The sequence below is a fragment of the Pieris napi genome, chromosome 3 (genome assembly GCF_905475465.1).
Source record: "Pieris napi chromosome 3, ilPieNapi1.2, whole genome shotgun sequence".
In the NCBI taxonomy this organism is placed as follows: Eukaryota; Metazoa; Arthropoda; class Insecta; order Lepidoptera; family Pieridae; genus Pieris; species Pieris napi.
In genome coordinates, this window is record NC_062236.1 from 735,504 (window position 1) to 755,092 (window position 19,589).

General features: G+C 38.3%; 1 protein-coding gene and 1 non-coding gene across 2 annotated transcripts; both read left to right on the top strand.

The window, feature by feature from the left end:
* Positions 1-5,943: 5,943 nt before the first annotated feature.
* Positions 5,944-12,041, top strand: LOC125063408 (mucin-3A-like; the record flags this gene model as incomplete). The annotated part of the gene is made up of 5 exons (XM_047669839.1): positions 5,944-6,163; positions 6,413-8,031; positions 8,073-10,138; positions 10,961-10,982; positions 11,951-12,041. Coding segments are annotated over 3 exons (3,843 nt in total), but the record flags the coding sequence as incomplete, so codon positions are not given.
* A 3,664-nt stretch (positions 12,042-15,705) lies between these two features.
* On the top strand, positions 15,706-15,824 carry LOC125048515. Its single transcript, XR_007116837.1, has one exon. It is a non-coding gene; the product is annotated as a 5S ribosomal RNA (ribosomal RNA).
* The last annotated feature ends 3,765 nt before the right edge of the window (positions 15,825-19,589 follow it).

Below are 19,589 nucleotides of genomic sequence, written 5' to 3' on the forward strand. Positions count from 1 at the left end.
GGCATATGGTATAATTTTTTCTCTGTAACACACAACATTCAGTACCATACATTGTTTACATATTACCAAAGTGTTTTAGGAGCTCCTGCCATTTCTCCGCCATAGACGTAAGTTTCACTTGATTGTCAACGTATAGGTGACAATTCACTAGTAACTCTTTCAAATCTTTCAAAGAGCCCTTTAATAAGTTAAACAGCCACGGGGAGGTAACACCACCTTGTCTCAGCCTTATCGATAGAAAACAAACTTGTTTAGGCTCCGTTGATTCTGACGTATGCTATGACAACGTCTGACTGAAATACACAAACCTGTCAAGATTCATTCTCGTCTTATCCAAATCTACAAAAGTACAGAAACTTTTCTACAAAACATCGTAAATAACATCATCCCATTGCCTTTCTAAATTCTGCTTGCACATCCTTCAATTTTTCATGTCTCTTTTATCATTCTTTCAATTAATACGTAAAATTTTCCAACGACGGTAAGGTGATTTATTCGACTGATTCGATATTTTTGCAATCTTCTTGTGACCCTTTTGCTTTTCAGTGTGATAATGACAGATTTTCGCCAATATTTCCAGCAACTATTAAAGTGCTTTAGTGATTTAAGACTACATCGCGCCCAGCGTTAGGCATTTCTATGGAAACCCTATCGCATCTTGCTAACTTCCCGGGTTTGATTACCTTTAAAATTTCCACAAACTGTGCCACTTTTCTCGCCTGTATACGTTTGAACATAGTTTCAAGCAACGGGATCCTTGTGAAATAAATTTTCAAATACTTTATACATGCTATCGCGATCCACATTTCCTCCGCCTTCGTCACGAATTCAGACAATCTCGGATTGCTTAAGACGTCTTGACGGTCTTCCAGAAAATACCTTTTGGTTCAGAATCTTCTGAGAGATAAATTCAAGGAATTTAATATACATACCTTTCCCTCGCAATCCAAAGTTAGAAATTATTTTTTGGGAAAAGAGATACTCTTCTTTAACAAAATCCCAGAAGCTTTTTTTTATCTCTGCCTTTTAATAAATTTAAGAAATGTACTAAAGAAAAGCTGTGTATAAAGGCTTACTATTTAGTTTACGATTATCTAGTTGATAAAAGGTCTGGGACTAGTGCTAGACAGGCTAGTTATAATTAATTTGCGATATTTGTTCTTAAAAGAGTACCGAGAGTTTTTACGCCGGCTTTTTCTCTCGGCTTACACCCTCTGTCTTTTTTTGCCGATGAGTAGGGATTTCTGGTACATTTATCTTATGTTCCATAGTAAACATATTTATTATTTTAGAACTAATAAGAAAGTTCTGTATATAAATAATATTTGACCTCTTCTTATATATCTTCATATTGAATATTCAAGATAAATTACAATTTTTCTTCAAAACAATTAAGTAATATCGACTTTTAAATTAGACGTTGTAATTGAACTAGATAACTCAGGAAGCTGATTTGAACGGTCCAACGTAGTGATTGTTTTATAAATAGCAATATTCAAAATATGTATACATAGAAATATTAAATTCGCTGGCGGAATGCGAGGCAGAGTTGAAAATCACACGCTATGACAGTCTAGGTATAGGAAGACTAAATATTTTTATATTTTGTTATATACTATGTAGCTAGGCAACGCCTCAGTATATAATAAGGTTGTTTATAAGTTTAGTCTCTGTTTTGATCCCTTGCATTAAAAACAAATTAGGTTTTATTAAAAATAATAATAAGTTAATACCTAGTCTCAAATTTATGCAATAGGTTTCCATATCGGTTATATATAGAATACTTATGTTTGCTATTAATTGCTAATTAACTGTATAGGGCAAATGTAAATGATAAAATTGCCTTGATAACTCCTATATTATAATTAATTAATTATTCTATTTTAAATTTTGTTATCATTTTTGTAACGGCTTTTTCGTTGGCATCCGAAAATGTGGTAAACAAAGAATAAAAAACTCTAAAAACCAATAAAAGTCTCTGGACTGGGCCGAAATAACAAAAGAGGAAAAAAAATAATGAAATTGATGATCTTGATTTTTTTTGTAATTCCAATCACATACTTTATAAAATTGTGAAAGTTGGTTAAAAATCTAGGTTTTTTACCCTACAATTTTCCATATATGTAACATGTATGTAACAGGTTTATAATCTTCATCTTTAAAATTACCTACGCGTTCTATGGTAAATAAAAACACTTAGGAACAAAAAAAGAGCTTCTTAGAACTCTAGATGATTATTTTTAACAGCTTTCTCGATAATTCCTCTAACCTCTGCTGTTGCCATCAAAACAAATCAATATGTTACGGACAACTCAGGTAAAATTATCTAAAACTCAAATAACATTCAAAAAAATCAAACCCTAAACTACATAGATCAAAATAGTTTGTAATTTATAGTTTCTAAAAATTATTTTTTATCTCTGCCTTTTAATAAATTTAAGAAATGTATAGTGCTTTTCATGAAAGAACTAAATTTGACAGGTCGGCAATGTTGTCATTCGTCGATGTTATCAAGTTCGTTTGTTGTGGTAGATTTTTGTGAATTTTTAACTAGCTTAGTGCATTTTAAAGATTGATTACAATGCCAAAAATTGTAAAAAGTTCGGCTCGAGAAATGAAATTAAAGATGAAAGAGTTCTGTGAAGCGGAACATAAGAATCAAGGTGTTTTAAAATACCACTAAACAATGTTCGCAAGAGAGTTGCCGCCATAACAGGTGTACTTTTTAGAGTTGCCATTTAATAATTTTTTGCTGTATTGATGGGACTTTTATGATATAAATTCGTTTTTGCGACAAAATTGAATAAATACATAACGTGATGAAACTGGGTAACTGAAATTAAAACATATATTACATATTACATAAGCATTATAAACTTAAAGTTATTATTATTTTTAATTGTTCTTAATTTAATTGCAGGTGTGTCAGAGAACACTGTAACAAGAATTACAAACGAAGGTATAACAGCGGCGTGTACTTCGAAAAAAATTGTAACCCAACAATTATGCAATAAAACTCTGAATAAAAAATTGTATTGCTTTTCTTTACCATATTTTCTCATCTTTTCCCTGTAAGTAGGTAGAACACCGCTAATATAAGTAAATAAAAATATACTTTTTACATAACAGAAATATTGTTTCATCGAAGTATGCAGAAAATAATATTATTTGATAAATTACATCTGCTAAATGTAAATAAAATTGGTAAATTTTTTACTCATAAATGGCAACATTACGTCATGCGATTGCAGCGCCGCGTCTGGGGGACTTCTTTCATGAAAAGGACTATACTAAAGAAAAGCTGTGTATAAAGTCTGTTATTATAATAACTGTAATAATTAATATCTTGCAATTAGTGCAATAATTAGAGCTTGCAAAAATCTTGCTTCGTAGATGAACGAAATGCATTTAGTCAAAGCGTTTCTGTAACAAAATCTGAAAACATTCATTTCATTTCATACAAATAAAAATCCTACACTGCTGTCAACTACCTATATCTTTTTATACCCTAATAAAAGTTTAAAAAATAAGAATACAAATATACTTGTTAATTGATATAAGGGGGAATTTATGTGAAGTGAAAAGAATTTTTAAATTAATAGTTAACCTCTGTCCTTTATCGAATTGTAAATTCTGAGGCTCTTTTATTTAAAATAATATGATTCGATTAATAAATAGTTATGCAAAGTACAAAATGTTTTTAGCTACTAACTATATAAGGTAATTATTTTAATCGCTGGTTTTTTTGGGTTTCTCTATAGATAAGCCTCGTTATTTATAAAATTCGGTCATTTGACCCTAAGCACCCGCAGTGACCAGTAAGTTTGCAATTCAATATGGCGGCTTGCGTGTTTTCGACGATAGCTGCTGTACTTGTGAGTAATTTATTATATTATTTTAACTTGTCCTTTAATTTTTTTTTACAAATTTTATCTTAATGTTTTCTTTTAGGATATTTAAAAAAATTTAATCTCAACTTATGTCTGTTAAGACGTAAATAAATTCCTGTATTCCTTTAAAACAGACATTTTAATTCTATTTAAATTTTGTTTTTGATTTTCTTTCTGTTTACACACAACGGACCTAGTGAGGGTCTAAGTGCGGAAACTAAGTCCACAAGTTTGCGTGTTATTTTACGTTGATTTTTTTAATGAATCCATGTCTACATTCTACGAATGTTTATTTCAGGTACTTCAGTGTTGTATGATGTCTTTAGCAAAGTAAGTACTGTATTAATATTGATTGGTAAGCGCTATAATTAATCACGAACCAATCGCTCTTATATAATGGAATTTGTGGTCGTACGAATTTCATACCATTTTTCATCAAATTAGTGCTACTCTCATTTTATTGCATAATTATGTCTTATTACAAGATTTACTGCTAGTTTGGGCCTAGAACACTAATTATTTACTGTTCATTAACAGGCCAGCGAGTTCATCAATTACACCAAAAGGGAGTCCTTCTACCGCGACAACCGTTTCACCAACAGTGAATTCATCAATTACACCAAAAGGGAGTCCTTCTACCGCGACAACCGTTTCACCAACAATGAGTTCATCAATTACACCAAAAGGGAGTCCTTCTACCGCGACAACCGTTTCACCAACAGTGAATTCATCAATTACACCAAAAGGGAGTCCTTCTACCGCGACAACCGTTTCACCAACAGTGAATTCATCAATTACACCAAAAGGGAGTCCTTCTACCGCGACAACCGTTTCACCAACAGTGAATTCATCAATTACACCAAAAGGGAGTCCTTCTACCGCGACAACCGTTTCACCAACAGTGAATTCATCAATTACACCAAAAGGGAGTCCTTCTACCGCGACAACCGTTTCACCAACAATGAGTTCATCAATTACACCAAAAGGGAGTCCTTCTACCGCGACAACCGTTTCACCAACAGTGAATTCATCAATTACACCAAAAGGGAGTCCTTCTACCGCGACAACCGTTTCACCAACAGTGAATTCATCAATTACACCAAAAGGGAGTCCTTCTACCGCGACAACCGTTTCACCAACAGTGAATTCATCAATTACACCAAAAGGGAGTCCTTCTACCGCGACAACCGTTTCACCAACAGTGAATTCATCAATTACACCAAAAGGGAGTCCTTCTACCGCGCCAACCGTTACACCAACAGCGAGTTCATCAATTACACCGTCCCCTACAGCAACAGGGAGTCCTTCTACCCCGCCATCCGTTTCACCAACAGCGAGTTCATCAATTACACCATCCCCTACACCAACAGGGAGTCCTTCTACCGCGCCATCCGTTTCACCAACAGCGACTTCATCAATTACACCGTCCCCTAAACCAACAGGGAGTCCTTCTACCGCGCCAACCGTTACACCAACAGCGATTTCATCAATTACATCGTCCACTACACCAACAGGGAGTCCTTCTACCGCGCCAACCGTTTCACCAACAGCGAGTTCATCAATTACACCGTCCCCTACACCAACAGGGACTTATTCTACCGCGCCAACCGTTACACCAACAGCGATTTCATCAATTACACCGTCCCCTACTTCAACAGGGAGTCCTTCTACCGCGCCAACCGTTTCACCAACAGCGAGTTCATCAATTACACCGTCCCCTACACCAACAGGGACTTATTCTACCGCGCCAACCGTTACACCAACAGCGAGTTCATCAATTACACCGTCCCCTACTTCAACAGGGAGTCCTTCTACCGCGCCAACCGTTACACCAACATCGATTTCATCAATTACATCGTCCACTACACCAACAGGGAGTCCTTCTACCGCGCCAACCGTTTCACCAACAGCGAGTTCATCAATTACACCGTCCCCTACACCAACAGGGACTTATTCTACCGCGCCAACCGTTACACCAACAGCGAGTTCATCAATTACACCGTCCCCTACTTCAACAGGGAGTCCTTCTACCCCGCCATTTGTAACACCAACAGCGAGTTCATCAATTACACCGTCCCCTACACCAACAGGGACTTATTCTACCGCGCCAACCGTTACACCAACAGCGAGTTCATCAATTACATCGTCCACTACACCAACAGGGAGTCCTTCTACCGCGCCAACCGTTACACCAACAGCGAGTTCATCAATTACACCGTCCCCTACAGCAACAGGGAGTCCTTCTACCCCGCCATCCGTTTCACCAACAGCGAGTTCATCAATTACACCGTCCCCTACTTCAACAGGGAGTCCTTCTACCGCGCCAACCGTTACACCAACAGCGATTTCATCAATTACATCGTCCACTACACCAACAGGGAGTCCTTCTACCGCGCCAACCGTTTCACCAACAGCGAGTTCATCAATTACACCGTCCCCTACACCAACAGGGACTTATTCTACCGCGCCAACCGTTACACCAACAGCGATTTCATCAATTACACCGTCCCCTACTTCAACAGGGAGTCCTTCTACCGTGCCAACCGTTTCACCAACAGCGAGTTCATCAATTACACCGTCCCCTACACCAACAGGGACTTATTCTACCGCGCCAACCGTTACACCAACAGCGAGTTCATCAATTACACCGTCCCCTACTTCAACAGGGAGTCCTTCTACCGCGCCAACCGTTACACCAACAGCGATTTCATCAATTACATCGTCCACTACACCAACAGGGAGTCCTTCTACCGCGCCAACCGTTTCACCAACAGCGAGTTCATCAATTACACCGTCCCCTAAACCAACAGGGAGTCCTTCTACCGCGCCAACCGTTACACCAACAGCGATTTCATCAATTACATCGTCCACTACACCAACAGGGAGTCCTTCTACCGCGCCAACCGTTACACCAACAGTGAGTTCATCAATTACACCGTCCCCTACTTCAACAGGGAGTCCTTCTACCGCGCCAACCGTTACACCAACAGCGATTTCATCAATTACATCGTCCACTACACCAACAGGGAGTCCTTCTACCGCGCCAACCGTTTCACCAACAGCGAGTTCATCAATTACACCGTCCCCTACACCAACAGGGACTTATTCTACCGCGCCAACCGTTACACCAACAGCGATTTCATCAATTACACCGTCCCCTACTTCAACAGGGAGTCCTTCTACCGCGCCAACCGTTTCACCAACAGCGAGTTCATCAATTACACCGTCCCCTACACCAACAGGGACTTATTCTACCGCGCCAACCGTTACACCAACAGCGAGTTCATCAATTACACCGTCCCCTACTTCAACAGGGAGTCCTTCTACCGCGCCAACCGTTACACCAACAGCGATTTCATCAATTACATCGTCCACTACACCAACAGGGAGTCCTTCTACCGCGCCAACCGTTTCACCAACAGCGAGTTCATCAATTACACCGTCCCCTACACCAACAGGGACTTATTCTACCGCGCCAACCGTTACACCAACAGCGAGTTCATCAATTACACCGTCCCCTACTTCAACAGGGAGTCCTTCTACCGCGCCAACCGTTACACCAACAGCGATTTCATCAATTACATCGTCCACTACACCAACAGGGAGTCCTTCTACCGCGCCAACCGTTACACCAACAGCGAGTTCATCAATTACACCGTCCCCTACAGCAACAGGGAGTCCTTCTACCCCGCCATCCGTTTCACCAACAGCGAGTTCATCAATTACACCATCCCCTACACCAACAGGGAGTCCTTCTACCGCGCCATCCGTTTCACCAACAGCGACTTCATCAATTACACCGTCCCCTAAACCAACAGGGAGTCCTTCTACCGCGCCAACCGTTACACCAACAGCGATTTCATCAATTACATCGTCCACTACACCAACAGGGAGTCCTTCTACCGCGCCAACCGTTTCACCAACAGCGAGTTCATCAATTACACCGTCCCCTACACCAACAGGGACTTATTCTACCGCGCCAACCGTTACACCAACAGCGATTTCATCAATTACACCGTCCCCTACTTCAACAGGGAGTCCTTCTACCGCGCCAACCGTTTCACCAACAGCGAGTTCATCAATTACACCGTCCCCTACACCAACAGGGACTTATTCTACCGCGCCAACCGTTACACCAACAGTGAGTTCATCAATTACACCGTCCCCTACTTCAACAGGGAGTCCTTCTACCGCGCCAACCGTTACACCAACAGCGATTTCATCAATTACATCGTCCACTACACCAACAGGGAGTCCTTCTACCGCGCCAACCGTTTCACCAACAGCGAGTTCATCAATTACACCGTCCCCTACACCAACAGGGACTTATTCTACCGCGCCAACCGTTACACCAACAGCGATTTCATCAATTACACCGTCCCCTACTTCAACAGGGAGTCCTTCTACCGCGCCAACCGTTTCACCAACAGCGAGTTCATCAATTACACCGTCCCCTACACCAACAGGGACTTATTCTACCGCGCCAACCGTTACACCAACAGCGAGTTCATCAATTACACCGTCCCCTACTTCAACAGGGAGTCCTTCTACCGCGCCAACCGTTACACCAACAGCGATTTCATCAATTACATCGTCCACTACACCAACAGGGAGTCCTTCTACCGCGCCAACCGTTTCACCAACAGCGAGTTCATCAATTACACCGTCCCCTACACCAACAGGGACTTATTCTACCGCGCCAACCGTTACACCAACAGCGAGTTCATCAATTACACCGTCCCCTACTTCAACAGGGAGTCCTTCTACCCCGCCATTTGTAACACCAACAGCGAGTTCATCAATTACACCGTCCCCTACACCAACAGGGACTTATTCTACCGCGCCAACCGTTACACCAACAGCGAGTTCATCAATTACACCGTCCCCTACAGCAACAGGGAGTCCTTCTACCCCGCCATCCGTTTCACCAACAGCGAGTTCATCAATTACACCATCCCCTACACCAACAGGGAGTCCTTCTACCACGCCATCCGTTTCACCAACAGCGACTTCATCAATTACACCGTCCCCTACACAAACAGGGAGTCCTTCTACCGCGCCAACCGTTACACCAACAGCGATTTCATCAATTACATCGTCCACTACACCAACAGGGAGTCCTTCTACCGCGCCAACCGTTTCACCAACAGCGAGTTCATCAATTACATCGTCCACTACACCAACAGGGAGTCCTTCTACCGCGCCAACCGTTTCACCAACAGCGAGTTCATCAATTACACCGTCCCCTACACCAACAGGGACTTATTCTACCGCGCCAACCGTTACACCAACAGCGAGTTCATCAATTACACCGTCCCCTACTTCAACAGGGAGTCCTTCTACCCCGCCATTTGTAACACCAACAGCGAGTTCATCAATTACACCGTCCCCTACACCAACAGGGAGTCCTTCTACCCCGCCATTTGTAACACCAACAGCGAGTTCATCAATTACACCGTCCCCTACACCAACAGGGAGTCCTTCTACCGCGCCAACCGTTTCACCAACAGCGAGTTCATCAATTACACCGTCCCCTACACAAACAGGGAGTCCTTCTACCGCGCCAACCGTTACACCAACGGCGAGTTCATCAATTACACCGTCCCCTACACCAACAGGGAGTCCTTCTACCGCGCCAACCGTTTCACCAACAGCGAGTTCATCAATTACACCGTCCCCTACACAAACAGGGAGTCCTTCTACCACGCCATCCGTTTCACCAACAGCGACTTCATCAATTACACCGTCCCCTACACAAACAGGGAGTCCTTCTACCGCGCCAACCGTTACACCAACAGCGATTTCATCAATTACATCGTCCACTACACCAACAGGGAGTCCTTCTACCGCGCCAACCGTTTCACCAACAGCGATTTCATCAATTACATCGTCCACTACACCAACAGGGAGTCCTTCTACCGCGCCAACCGTTTCACCAACAGCGAGTTCATCAATTACACCGTCCCCTACACCAACAGGGACTTATTCTACCGCGCCAACCGTTACACCAACAGCGAGTTCATTAATTACACCGTCCCCTACTTCAACAGGGAGTCCTTCTACCCCGCCATTTGTAACACCAACAGCGAGTTCATCAATTACACCGTCCCCTACACCAACAGGGAGTCCTTCTACCGCGCCAACCGTTTCACCAACAGCGAGTTCATCAATTCCACCGTCCGTTAAACCAAAAGGAAGTTCCTCTATCCCACCACAGCTCGCAGTATCATCCTCAACAGTACCTCCAGGTAATGATACAGAAAATTAATTGAATATTTTTCGCATATCGCACTGTTAGATTTTTATAATAGAAGAGCTATCCTTTTGTATGTGTTTGAAAGTTGTTATTGATTTTATAACATAGCACTACGGTTCCTTGCTACGAGTAGTTGATTTTTCTAATTTGATAATCTATCACATCAGAAATCTCGAATTAGAAGTAGAAACAATATAGAGATAGGATTCGAAAACGTTATTGTGCAACGGTCGAAGTCTAGCCTGCATTAGAGTATATTATAATCGTATTCAGAAACATTTTCTTGTCAAAGTTCGGGAAATCTTGTTTCAATTGTTTTTGTTATGATAAATGAGAAAACTTTTATATTAAACTGTGAATATTAAAATATTTTAATAATAACTGAAATTGCTAGAAACATCAATTTGATAGAACTGTAAAGCTTAGGTTTCCTAGAAAAGTGGTACCGTTAACGTTGCCGGAAACGTTGAACTACTGTTTATCACCGCTATGACGGCCACTATTGACGTTACGGTGACTATGTATGGGTGACGTCACCCAACGTTACATTACGGCCGTTAGATACCGGCACCGCTTTTCTAGGAAACCTAAGCTTTAGGAGAAAATAAATTCAACTTCACATTGAAAGAAAATAGCAGTCCGAAATTTTTTATCAAATATTTAGTATCTTTTTTTTTTAATTAGTTATAGATTTTGACATATGTTATACGGTTTGTCATAGTTCGTGCTCGTTTCTGAATGTAACTTTTAACATTTAATTAATTAAATATTTAATGTTTTTTCGAAATAATAAAAAAAATAATATTTTTTTCAGTGAATGCGGCGTCATCAGGCTTGTAAGTTCAACCTTTTTAATACATCCTTAATACTCTAGTTCCTACAAGACCTCATTGGGAAATATTTAAAAGTACGATTTTATATTTATAAATTCGATTGCTAATAGATAGTTTTCCTTTTTCCTAACCAGGAAAACTGTATAAATTTTAAATAAACTTGTGTTTCTTTCTTAAATACTTGAAAGTTTCGAAATTCGTTATACACACTATTTTAAAATTATATGCACATTAAATATGTAAATACTAAGTCCAATAACTTATAAACTCAATATTGAATAGATATATCAGATAACAAAATTTTTGTCGGCAAAGTCGGTTTACGGACGGTAGTTTAGCGTGACAACGTCATAACAAAACATTGATGAAATGATTGCACACATTTATGAATAAAATTGAATTACCACTATTTGTAAGGATACAAAGAATGAGTGACACCTCGGCCAATCGAGTGGAAGAGAGATAGATGCGGCGCAAGCGTACAATGAGCGTAACGGGACAATGAGTCATGCTTTTTCGTGCATGCATCCGTTGTTCATCGATTTATTAGACATTGTCACGTCAAAAAGTATCAAATATGGTTCTCTAGAATACTTCAAAACATAAATGCACCTAGACAATTTGAAGAAAAACATAGTGAAAATTAAGAACTGTGTGCTAACATATCAATCATTTTTATTTTTATTGAATATTACCTATATATTCAATAAAAATAAACATCCACATGTCCGGTTCAGTAAACCTGCGATTATTTATCTTAGTAAAAACAAAGGGGATAAAAAACATGAAGATGACAGCTATCGTTAAAGGGAAATTAATATTTTGTGAAGAAAACGGCCTGCTTGATGTATAGAAAACGGCAACGCACTTTCGAGTCTTCTGGCAATGTGATTGTCCATGGGCGGCGGTTATCACTTCCGCATTGACTCCTATTACATTAAAAATCGCTAAACATAAAATCTCTATTGCAGGTGTCCTGGCGCAACTGCAGCAACAGTGAGTGGAAGTCAGGCGAGATCTGGAGTTCTAATTTTTGTGGGGAAAATTGCCTACAAAAAATACTTTTAATAAAAGTGTTACTTTTTTTTACTGTTCGAGCGAATGTTAAATGCGAACATCAGAAAGTACATCGGTGCACAGCCTAGATATGGCACGAGGCGATCACTGCACTTTTTCTTATATATAAATTCTTGTGTAAAGTTACCCACTTCATGCACTTTACCGAATTATTTCTCTTACAGTGTTTGTGTTACTGTAAAAGCTCGAACTGCAGTAAGTCCTAAGATATTCCAGCAAAACCTAAGATCTACCAATTCCTAATGGTAAATGTCCCAAAAGATTTGCGATTCGAACTCTTACCACCATTCCGTTGGTAAATCTTGGGATTTACATTAATGGCACGGTAAATGTTGAAAAACAAAACATGTCATAACCTAACCAAAATGGGAATACTAAAACAGCTTTAGATCAAGAATCAGTTCGCCGCATGCTCTGAACATTTTATAAAGATGGAAGAAGTTGTTACGGATAAAGAAGTGAGTCTTCGAGAAGTTGTCGGAATATTGTCGTTAACTGGAGGACAAGGATTCAAAAATGTAATTGTCAAAAAAAATGCACCTGCAGATCATCAAGATTACTTTGTAATTCTAAATGCCACAATAGCAATCCGTGTTGTAACAAGTGAAATATTTTTTTTAGGTACCTTACCTATTAATCAATTACATTTGATTGTCTTTTTTTACTTCTAAACCAAATAATAAGAAAAATAATTATTAAGAATAGATAGATACATAGATCTTAAGAAACTATTGTTACTAACTCACTAATCAATCAATGGACTGTATTTGTCTGATAAATAAAATTATTATTATTATTATTATTAAGTTAGACTAGCTTATATAAGCATTATGTTTGTATTTCGTTGTGAAATTCCAAAATAATAGAGAACTTTCAGTTAGAATCAAGTCAATTCAGTTAGATAGATATGATAGAGATTGAGATATTCAGAGATATACGTTATGTGTTTTTTCAAAATGATTTAAATAAGTTGGTATTAGTTTGTACTTATTACTATCATATGATACCTTTATAATACTATGTACCTGTTTTGTCTAATATTTCATTAAAGTAAATAATTAAGAATTACTCGTTGTTTTATTCCTTAAACCAACATCTACCAGCTGACAGTGGTAAAACCTAGCATATACTGAATTCGAATGGTAAAAGCTCGAAAAAATCGTCGTATTTTCAGAAATACTTACATTAGCCAACTCATGTCGGTAAATCCTAAGACTTACACTTAAATCTTAAGATTAACCGTAGTTCGAGCTTTTACAGTAACATTTGCATTGGATCAAAACTTGCTTGTTATAAAACTACACGTTGCGCTTCAAACAATTTAAGATTTGTTAATAAACTTTTACCTAACGAACGAAATAAATCGAAAATGTCATTGTTCTAAGCCAACAAATTTATCTGTCAAATGCTTTAAAATAAACACGAATTAATTAACTAAGTGATTATTGCTAGCAAGATTTCGCGCAAACTAGATACAGTGTTTTCATTGAATACTTCGTAATATATTTTGATGTTCAGTTAACTTTTCCTCTATAAATTATAGGATCTTTTAAAGCAAGCTTTTAAGCCAAGAATAACTTCTTAACGCTTATACTGTATAAAATAATATATATTTCGCTTCCCAGCTAAACAGGAGTAAAGGCCCATACTGCACATCACCATTGTTACCATGGAGAGTGATCAGAGATGTTCGGATTAATACCCGCAGCTCAGTTTCATCATCGGACGTCGAGGAAGAACACAAAATTCCATATGTATCACCTCGACGTCCGTCGTTCGACAACCGAACGTTTTTAAGGGAGCTTTTGCTGCGCACCACCACTATGTGGAACCAGTTGCCCACTGAAGTATTTCCAACCAATTCGACTTAGGATATTTCAAGAAAAGAGCGTACTAATTCTTAAAATGCAGAGTGTCCATGGGCGGTATCACATATCATAATATATATCGAATAGAAAAAAATAGAAATGGGTCGTAATAATTTAATATAAGTATTAAAAAATATTATATAAATATAAAATATATTTAATCAATTAATTAAAAATTATAAACAAAGATGGCGATAATGTTCTGTGGCTGTCGACCATATTTTCATACTAAAGGTGGTAAGAATATATATTCTTACCACCTTTAGTATGAAAATAAAAAACATATGTTTTTATAATATAAATGTTTGTAGTAGTAATAAAACGTACCTACATCATCTATGCCCAAATAGGATTTTCTTTCTGTGACCAAAGTTACCTTTATAGTAAGAGAAGAATAAGAATGAACAATCTTTTTAGTTTTAATTTCACTGACCATTACTATTGACAAAACTCTATGGCACGCTAGACAATCTATTTTTATTTTTTACACCTGTCAACACTGACTACGTGGCTGTCAAAACGTGAATTCAAAATAGAAAAGTCTGTGTAATGTATTCCATCTCATTCTTTTACACGTTCAATCCTACAGATATATATGTTTGTCTCTTTCTACATAACGCCTCAACTTTTCGTGTTACACTTGATTTTACTCCTCATAAAATTTCCGTACCGGGCCTTATAACTCAAATCGTTTCTTAAGGAGTAAACTCCAAAAAGTAAATTTAAAGTACTCGATCAAACAATAGTTGATACGTCAGTTGGAAATCAAAATATTCATGTAGGCAACACTCAATAAAAAAAGAAACAAATGTACTTTGAGATCTCAAATCAACGATAAGAAAGGCGGTGATAAAAATAATCATTAAAAATAAGCAATGTACATAAAGTATAAAAAGTATAAAGCTACCATCTAGTTATGTAGTTAATTTTAAATCGTACGCCGTAACTCGCGATAATAATTATCAAGCTCGTTTTTGTACGATTAAATTGATTACAAAATTTCATAATGTGATGGAACTGGCTGGATTATTAATTTTTTAGATTTTTATTTGAATTGTTTTTATTCTCCTTCGTGATTGTTATATTTGCCTTGGAAACGAAAAATTTCATCTCATGTGCGTACTCAATTAAAGTCATGTAAGTATTTTGGAATTGAATAATATTTGTTGACTATGATCTATTTAAGCGTAAGCGCGTGCTAAATTTCGTATGCGTTCCCCACATTCTTTTTTTTTTTTTCATTTAAATGATTTTTTATATAATATATTGGTGTCTTCACTATGACTTGGTACATTACAATATACCTTAACTCAGGAATTTGACTCAAGCAATTTACTTATTAGAAGTAAATTGCTTGAGTCAAATTTACATTATTATTCTCTCTACACTTTTCCATTGTACTTGTTGTTGGAACGAAGTTCCTTATCGCGCGTTGTGAAAGGGAGCTAGACGGAAAAAATTCTTACGAAAAGTTGTCACGACACTTTTTTGCTATTTGCTATTGTAATACATCGGTTCTCGTCCGATCACCGAAGTTAAGCAACGCCGGGCGAGGTCAGTACTTGGATGGGTGACCGCCTGAGAACACCTCGTGATGTTGGCTTTTTTTTGTAGGGATAAGAAATGAAAATTATTTTTGGAATCACTTAACTAAATTAGTCTTGTTGGAACGAAGTTATCGAGCGTTGCGAAAGGGGGCTAGACCGAATAAATTAAGACCAAAAATTGTAACGACACTTTTTGCTATAGTTATTATATTTTACATTTTCGATTTAGCTATCGCCAACGTCCATACCACGTTGAATACGCCGGTTCTCGTCCGATCACCGAAGTTAAGCAACGTCGGGCGAGGTCAGTACTTGGATGGGTGACCGCCTGGAAACACCTCGTGATGTTGGCCGTCAAAACAGTCAACAGGCTAGGCAAGTAATGAAACGTCATCGATCCCAGTCTCTTCGCCTAGCTGTTTCATCAAGTGGCTGGACATCTTTCAGGCCGCTAGTTAAAGAGCGCCGTTTAGTTAAAAGGCTAGGCTGTTAATTGAACGGCTAATTAACCTAGTTGGCTGCGACATATACATCGGAGCAATGGCGCTGGTATCAGCTGCCATTGTCATTATAATTTAATAACATGAAAGTCAAATTAATTCGAAACCGTTAAGTAGTTTATTTCATTTGTCAATCTGTAAATTAACAGATTTGTAGTCTTTAATAGAAAAAACTTGGCGATTAAAATAGTGGCGGAAAGTTTAATGCCAGTTCTTCTCTTCCGTTCTACGCCCTTGATTTGAGAACTGGCAGTAAATGTAAAATTAGAAGCTTTTAATGTATTTCTTTTTTGACGTTCATTAGTGTACATTGTGTTACCTATACGAATAAATGATTTTGGACTTTTGTAGTAATAGTAACTTCAGCTGAGGACCTTCCTGCACCATTATTTAGGTGCTGCCCTGGTTCCTCGTTCCTGTGACATCTCGCTTTTTAATCTATTCCTTCCTACTCACTTCGTCATATATAATCTCTTATTCAAAACTTTCAGGTGGCAACGAAATCGGCAGCGTTGTATACACAGTACCTGATACGCTGTTAACTAGAAGACCAGGAAGTATCGTGAACGTCTACGGCGAAAACGAAGATGAAAACGAAAGTGTGAACGAACCTCTACGACCGACGGACGACGCCTTATAGTACTAGTATTAGGGTTTATTAGAAATAGTATTCATTTTATTCTTAATTATGAAAGTGCTGCATTTTTTAATTGTGTTATGATTGTTGAACGTCTTGCATAAGGCAGAGTCGCTTATTAAGGGTAAACGAATAATTTAGTTATTTATATTAAGAAGTTCAATATTATCAAAGTTTCTACTGTCATAATATGCTCTCTTAAACCTATCATGGTCGTTAAATTGAAGCGATCTTTTTTGGCTAAACGTCAAATTAGAAGATTTTTTATGGATCATACGATCAGCCTATTTTAGAAATCTGTAGGCCGTAGTCAGAAATCCAAACATATTACCCAAATAATTGGTTAGATAATATAAAATAATAACCGACGCCAACCTATGATGACCTTTCTTGGACGTTTTATTTATTTATTTATTTAGGCTCAATGGCCAAACTTAAACTAAAAACAATAAAATACAATTAAGATTTACAAAATTTACAGTACAGGGTAGCATTACCCTCTTATCCCCTCCAGGTACACTCTGAAAGCACAGTACCACTCCCATAAGCTTCCCAATCGTTTATCCTTTAAATGTAATTGTTAAATGTTGCGCCCCTTATACTTGCGCCTCATATATGGCGGGTGTATTACTTCTTTAGAGAGACTTGGTAAACACCATAGAGTAGAAGATAAGTTTATTTTATCTATTGATGGGACGAAATGGGTACGTAAGTGATCTTTACCAAAGTATGTGTCCCTTAATAGAACAAACATTTCTGTCCAAGCAAGTAGGCATTTTGTTACAACAATTCTTTTGGATTGTATTGTAAGATTCAATTTAATCCAAAAGAGTTGCTTTTCGCCGGAAAGCCAACTTCCGGACAATTCAGACCGTGCCTTGCGTTCGTAATTATAAAATAATTCTATATAAAATATTGCTCTAATGATATTTTTCTACTTTGTATGTACTTTTTTCTATCGAACCATATTACAACGCTTTCTAAAGGTGTTTTTGATATATAAATATGTAAGTTAGTGACTCGTAGCTGTGCACAAATCTTGATTTATACTAAAACAATAGACGTTTAATAATACTTTTAAAATTACAGCGTCTAAGAATTACAACTAATTTCTTGGGCTCTATAATTTATGCCCAGTTCATCATGTTTAATTAGACTTAGGTATATCCGTACTTCCTTCGTGGCGTGTTGGAGCGTGTTCGGGCTGCTGCCAAAACACTTTAATGATATTTAAATAAAAGATTGCTTTGCTCTTAAAAACTAATTTAATGAGTGATCGCGGTGATGGTTGATGATACACTGATGTAATAGAAAAGCGTCGCGCGCAGGCGGCGATATAACTATATGTACTTATGCTATTTTACAAGGTGTTCGGTTACTTTCCGAACATGCTCCCGGGCGGGAGAAGAAAAAAAACAAAATGCTTAAAATTATACATAATAATGAGAGAAAAAAAAAATTTTTACTGATAAAAAAAAATGAGTGATTATGCTACATGACACTATCTTCGATTATCGAGAATGCTTTTCGCGCACTAACACTTTCACTTTTATTGTGAACCACTGATTGTATTTCACTATTATCACTGCGTTGCGGGCCCGGTGAGAGCACCAGACGCCGCCGACGCCGACACCTCCTCCAGGCGACGACGAGCGCCGCGCACGCGCACGCGGCGACCAGGCTGTAGCTGATGGAGTATTGATGTATGTCGTGGCTCGATAGCTCAGGCATTTCATCCATGTTGCTCTTCATGCTCTTTATTTGGGATTCCAAGCCATCTATAGAGCTGTGTTTTGCTAGTAAATCTGTTATGATGTTTTGTTTATATGTGCTATTTTGCTCGTTGTTGGCCTGAATGACGTTGGTGTGTATTTTATTACGTAACTCCTCTTCTGTAGTATATGTTTTGATTTCAGATTCTTTATCTTCATTATTTGGCAGCCCGTTCCACCATAATTTATGCTTAACCAGCTGAGTTGTGTAGATACCTCTGCTGGCTGCGTCAGCAGGATTTTGATCGGTCTTATCTAATAAAATTTTCCGAAACATTTTTTCTATGTCGGCGACGAAGCCGACTTCATATTGTCTCCATGATAAAATTAGTAATTGCAAATCTTTTTGTAAATTCGGACCTTTGTGCGTTAAATAATTAAGACTGAACCCAGACGACGTCCTTGCTGACCCACTGTAAACAACGCGTAGGAATTTGCTCGCGTCGGCACGCTGCACGCCGTGGTGCGGGAGATAACATTCCGGGGAAGCCCTTTCGTTATACATGTATATACAAGGTGTCATATGACCTAAGTCTAGATATTCCTGCATAAATTGTTTGTAACTTGTTGCCAAATTAGGATCCTTTGCTAGTTTCTTTTCGATGTTACGAAATTGTGCTATTGCTATGTGTTTAGACTCTCCTAGTTTCTCTTCAAAATTTTCTGTCATTGGTAACCTGACCTGGTACCGTCCGTCTTCGAGTCTTTTTGTTGTTTGCTTGTAAAAGTCAATACAATGTTGATCATCTGTGGACATTGAATACTCCTCCGTTATACCCTCGATCTCCCAAAATTGTTTCAGGTCTTCGAAGTTGCTGAGTACAACGTTGCAGTGAAATGATTGGGGCATGTTTCCGCAGAGAATCCAGCCAAGGCGCGTTTGTTGTGCTATTGGTTGTGATTGATGTTCGCCCTTGACTATCCCGCTTAAGATTATAGATGCGTAGACATCCGCTCCGAATAATAGATCGATTGGTCTGCTTATATTATAATTAGGGTCCGCTAATTTTATGTTATCTAAATACGGTAGAAACGGTCTATCGAAGCTGTGATTCGGCAAGCTTTTGATTAAGTTGTTTATAATTAAAACTTCGGTTTCGAATGAGTAATCATCGTTGACAGACGCGCACTTGATAGTGAGCATGCCTTTGCAATTATTCTGCTTTTGACCGACTCCAAAGATAGAGCCGTTGCATTTTTGCCGTTGTA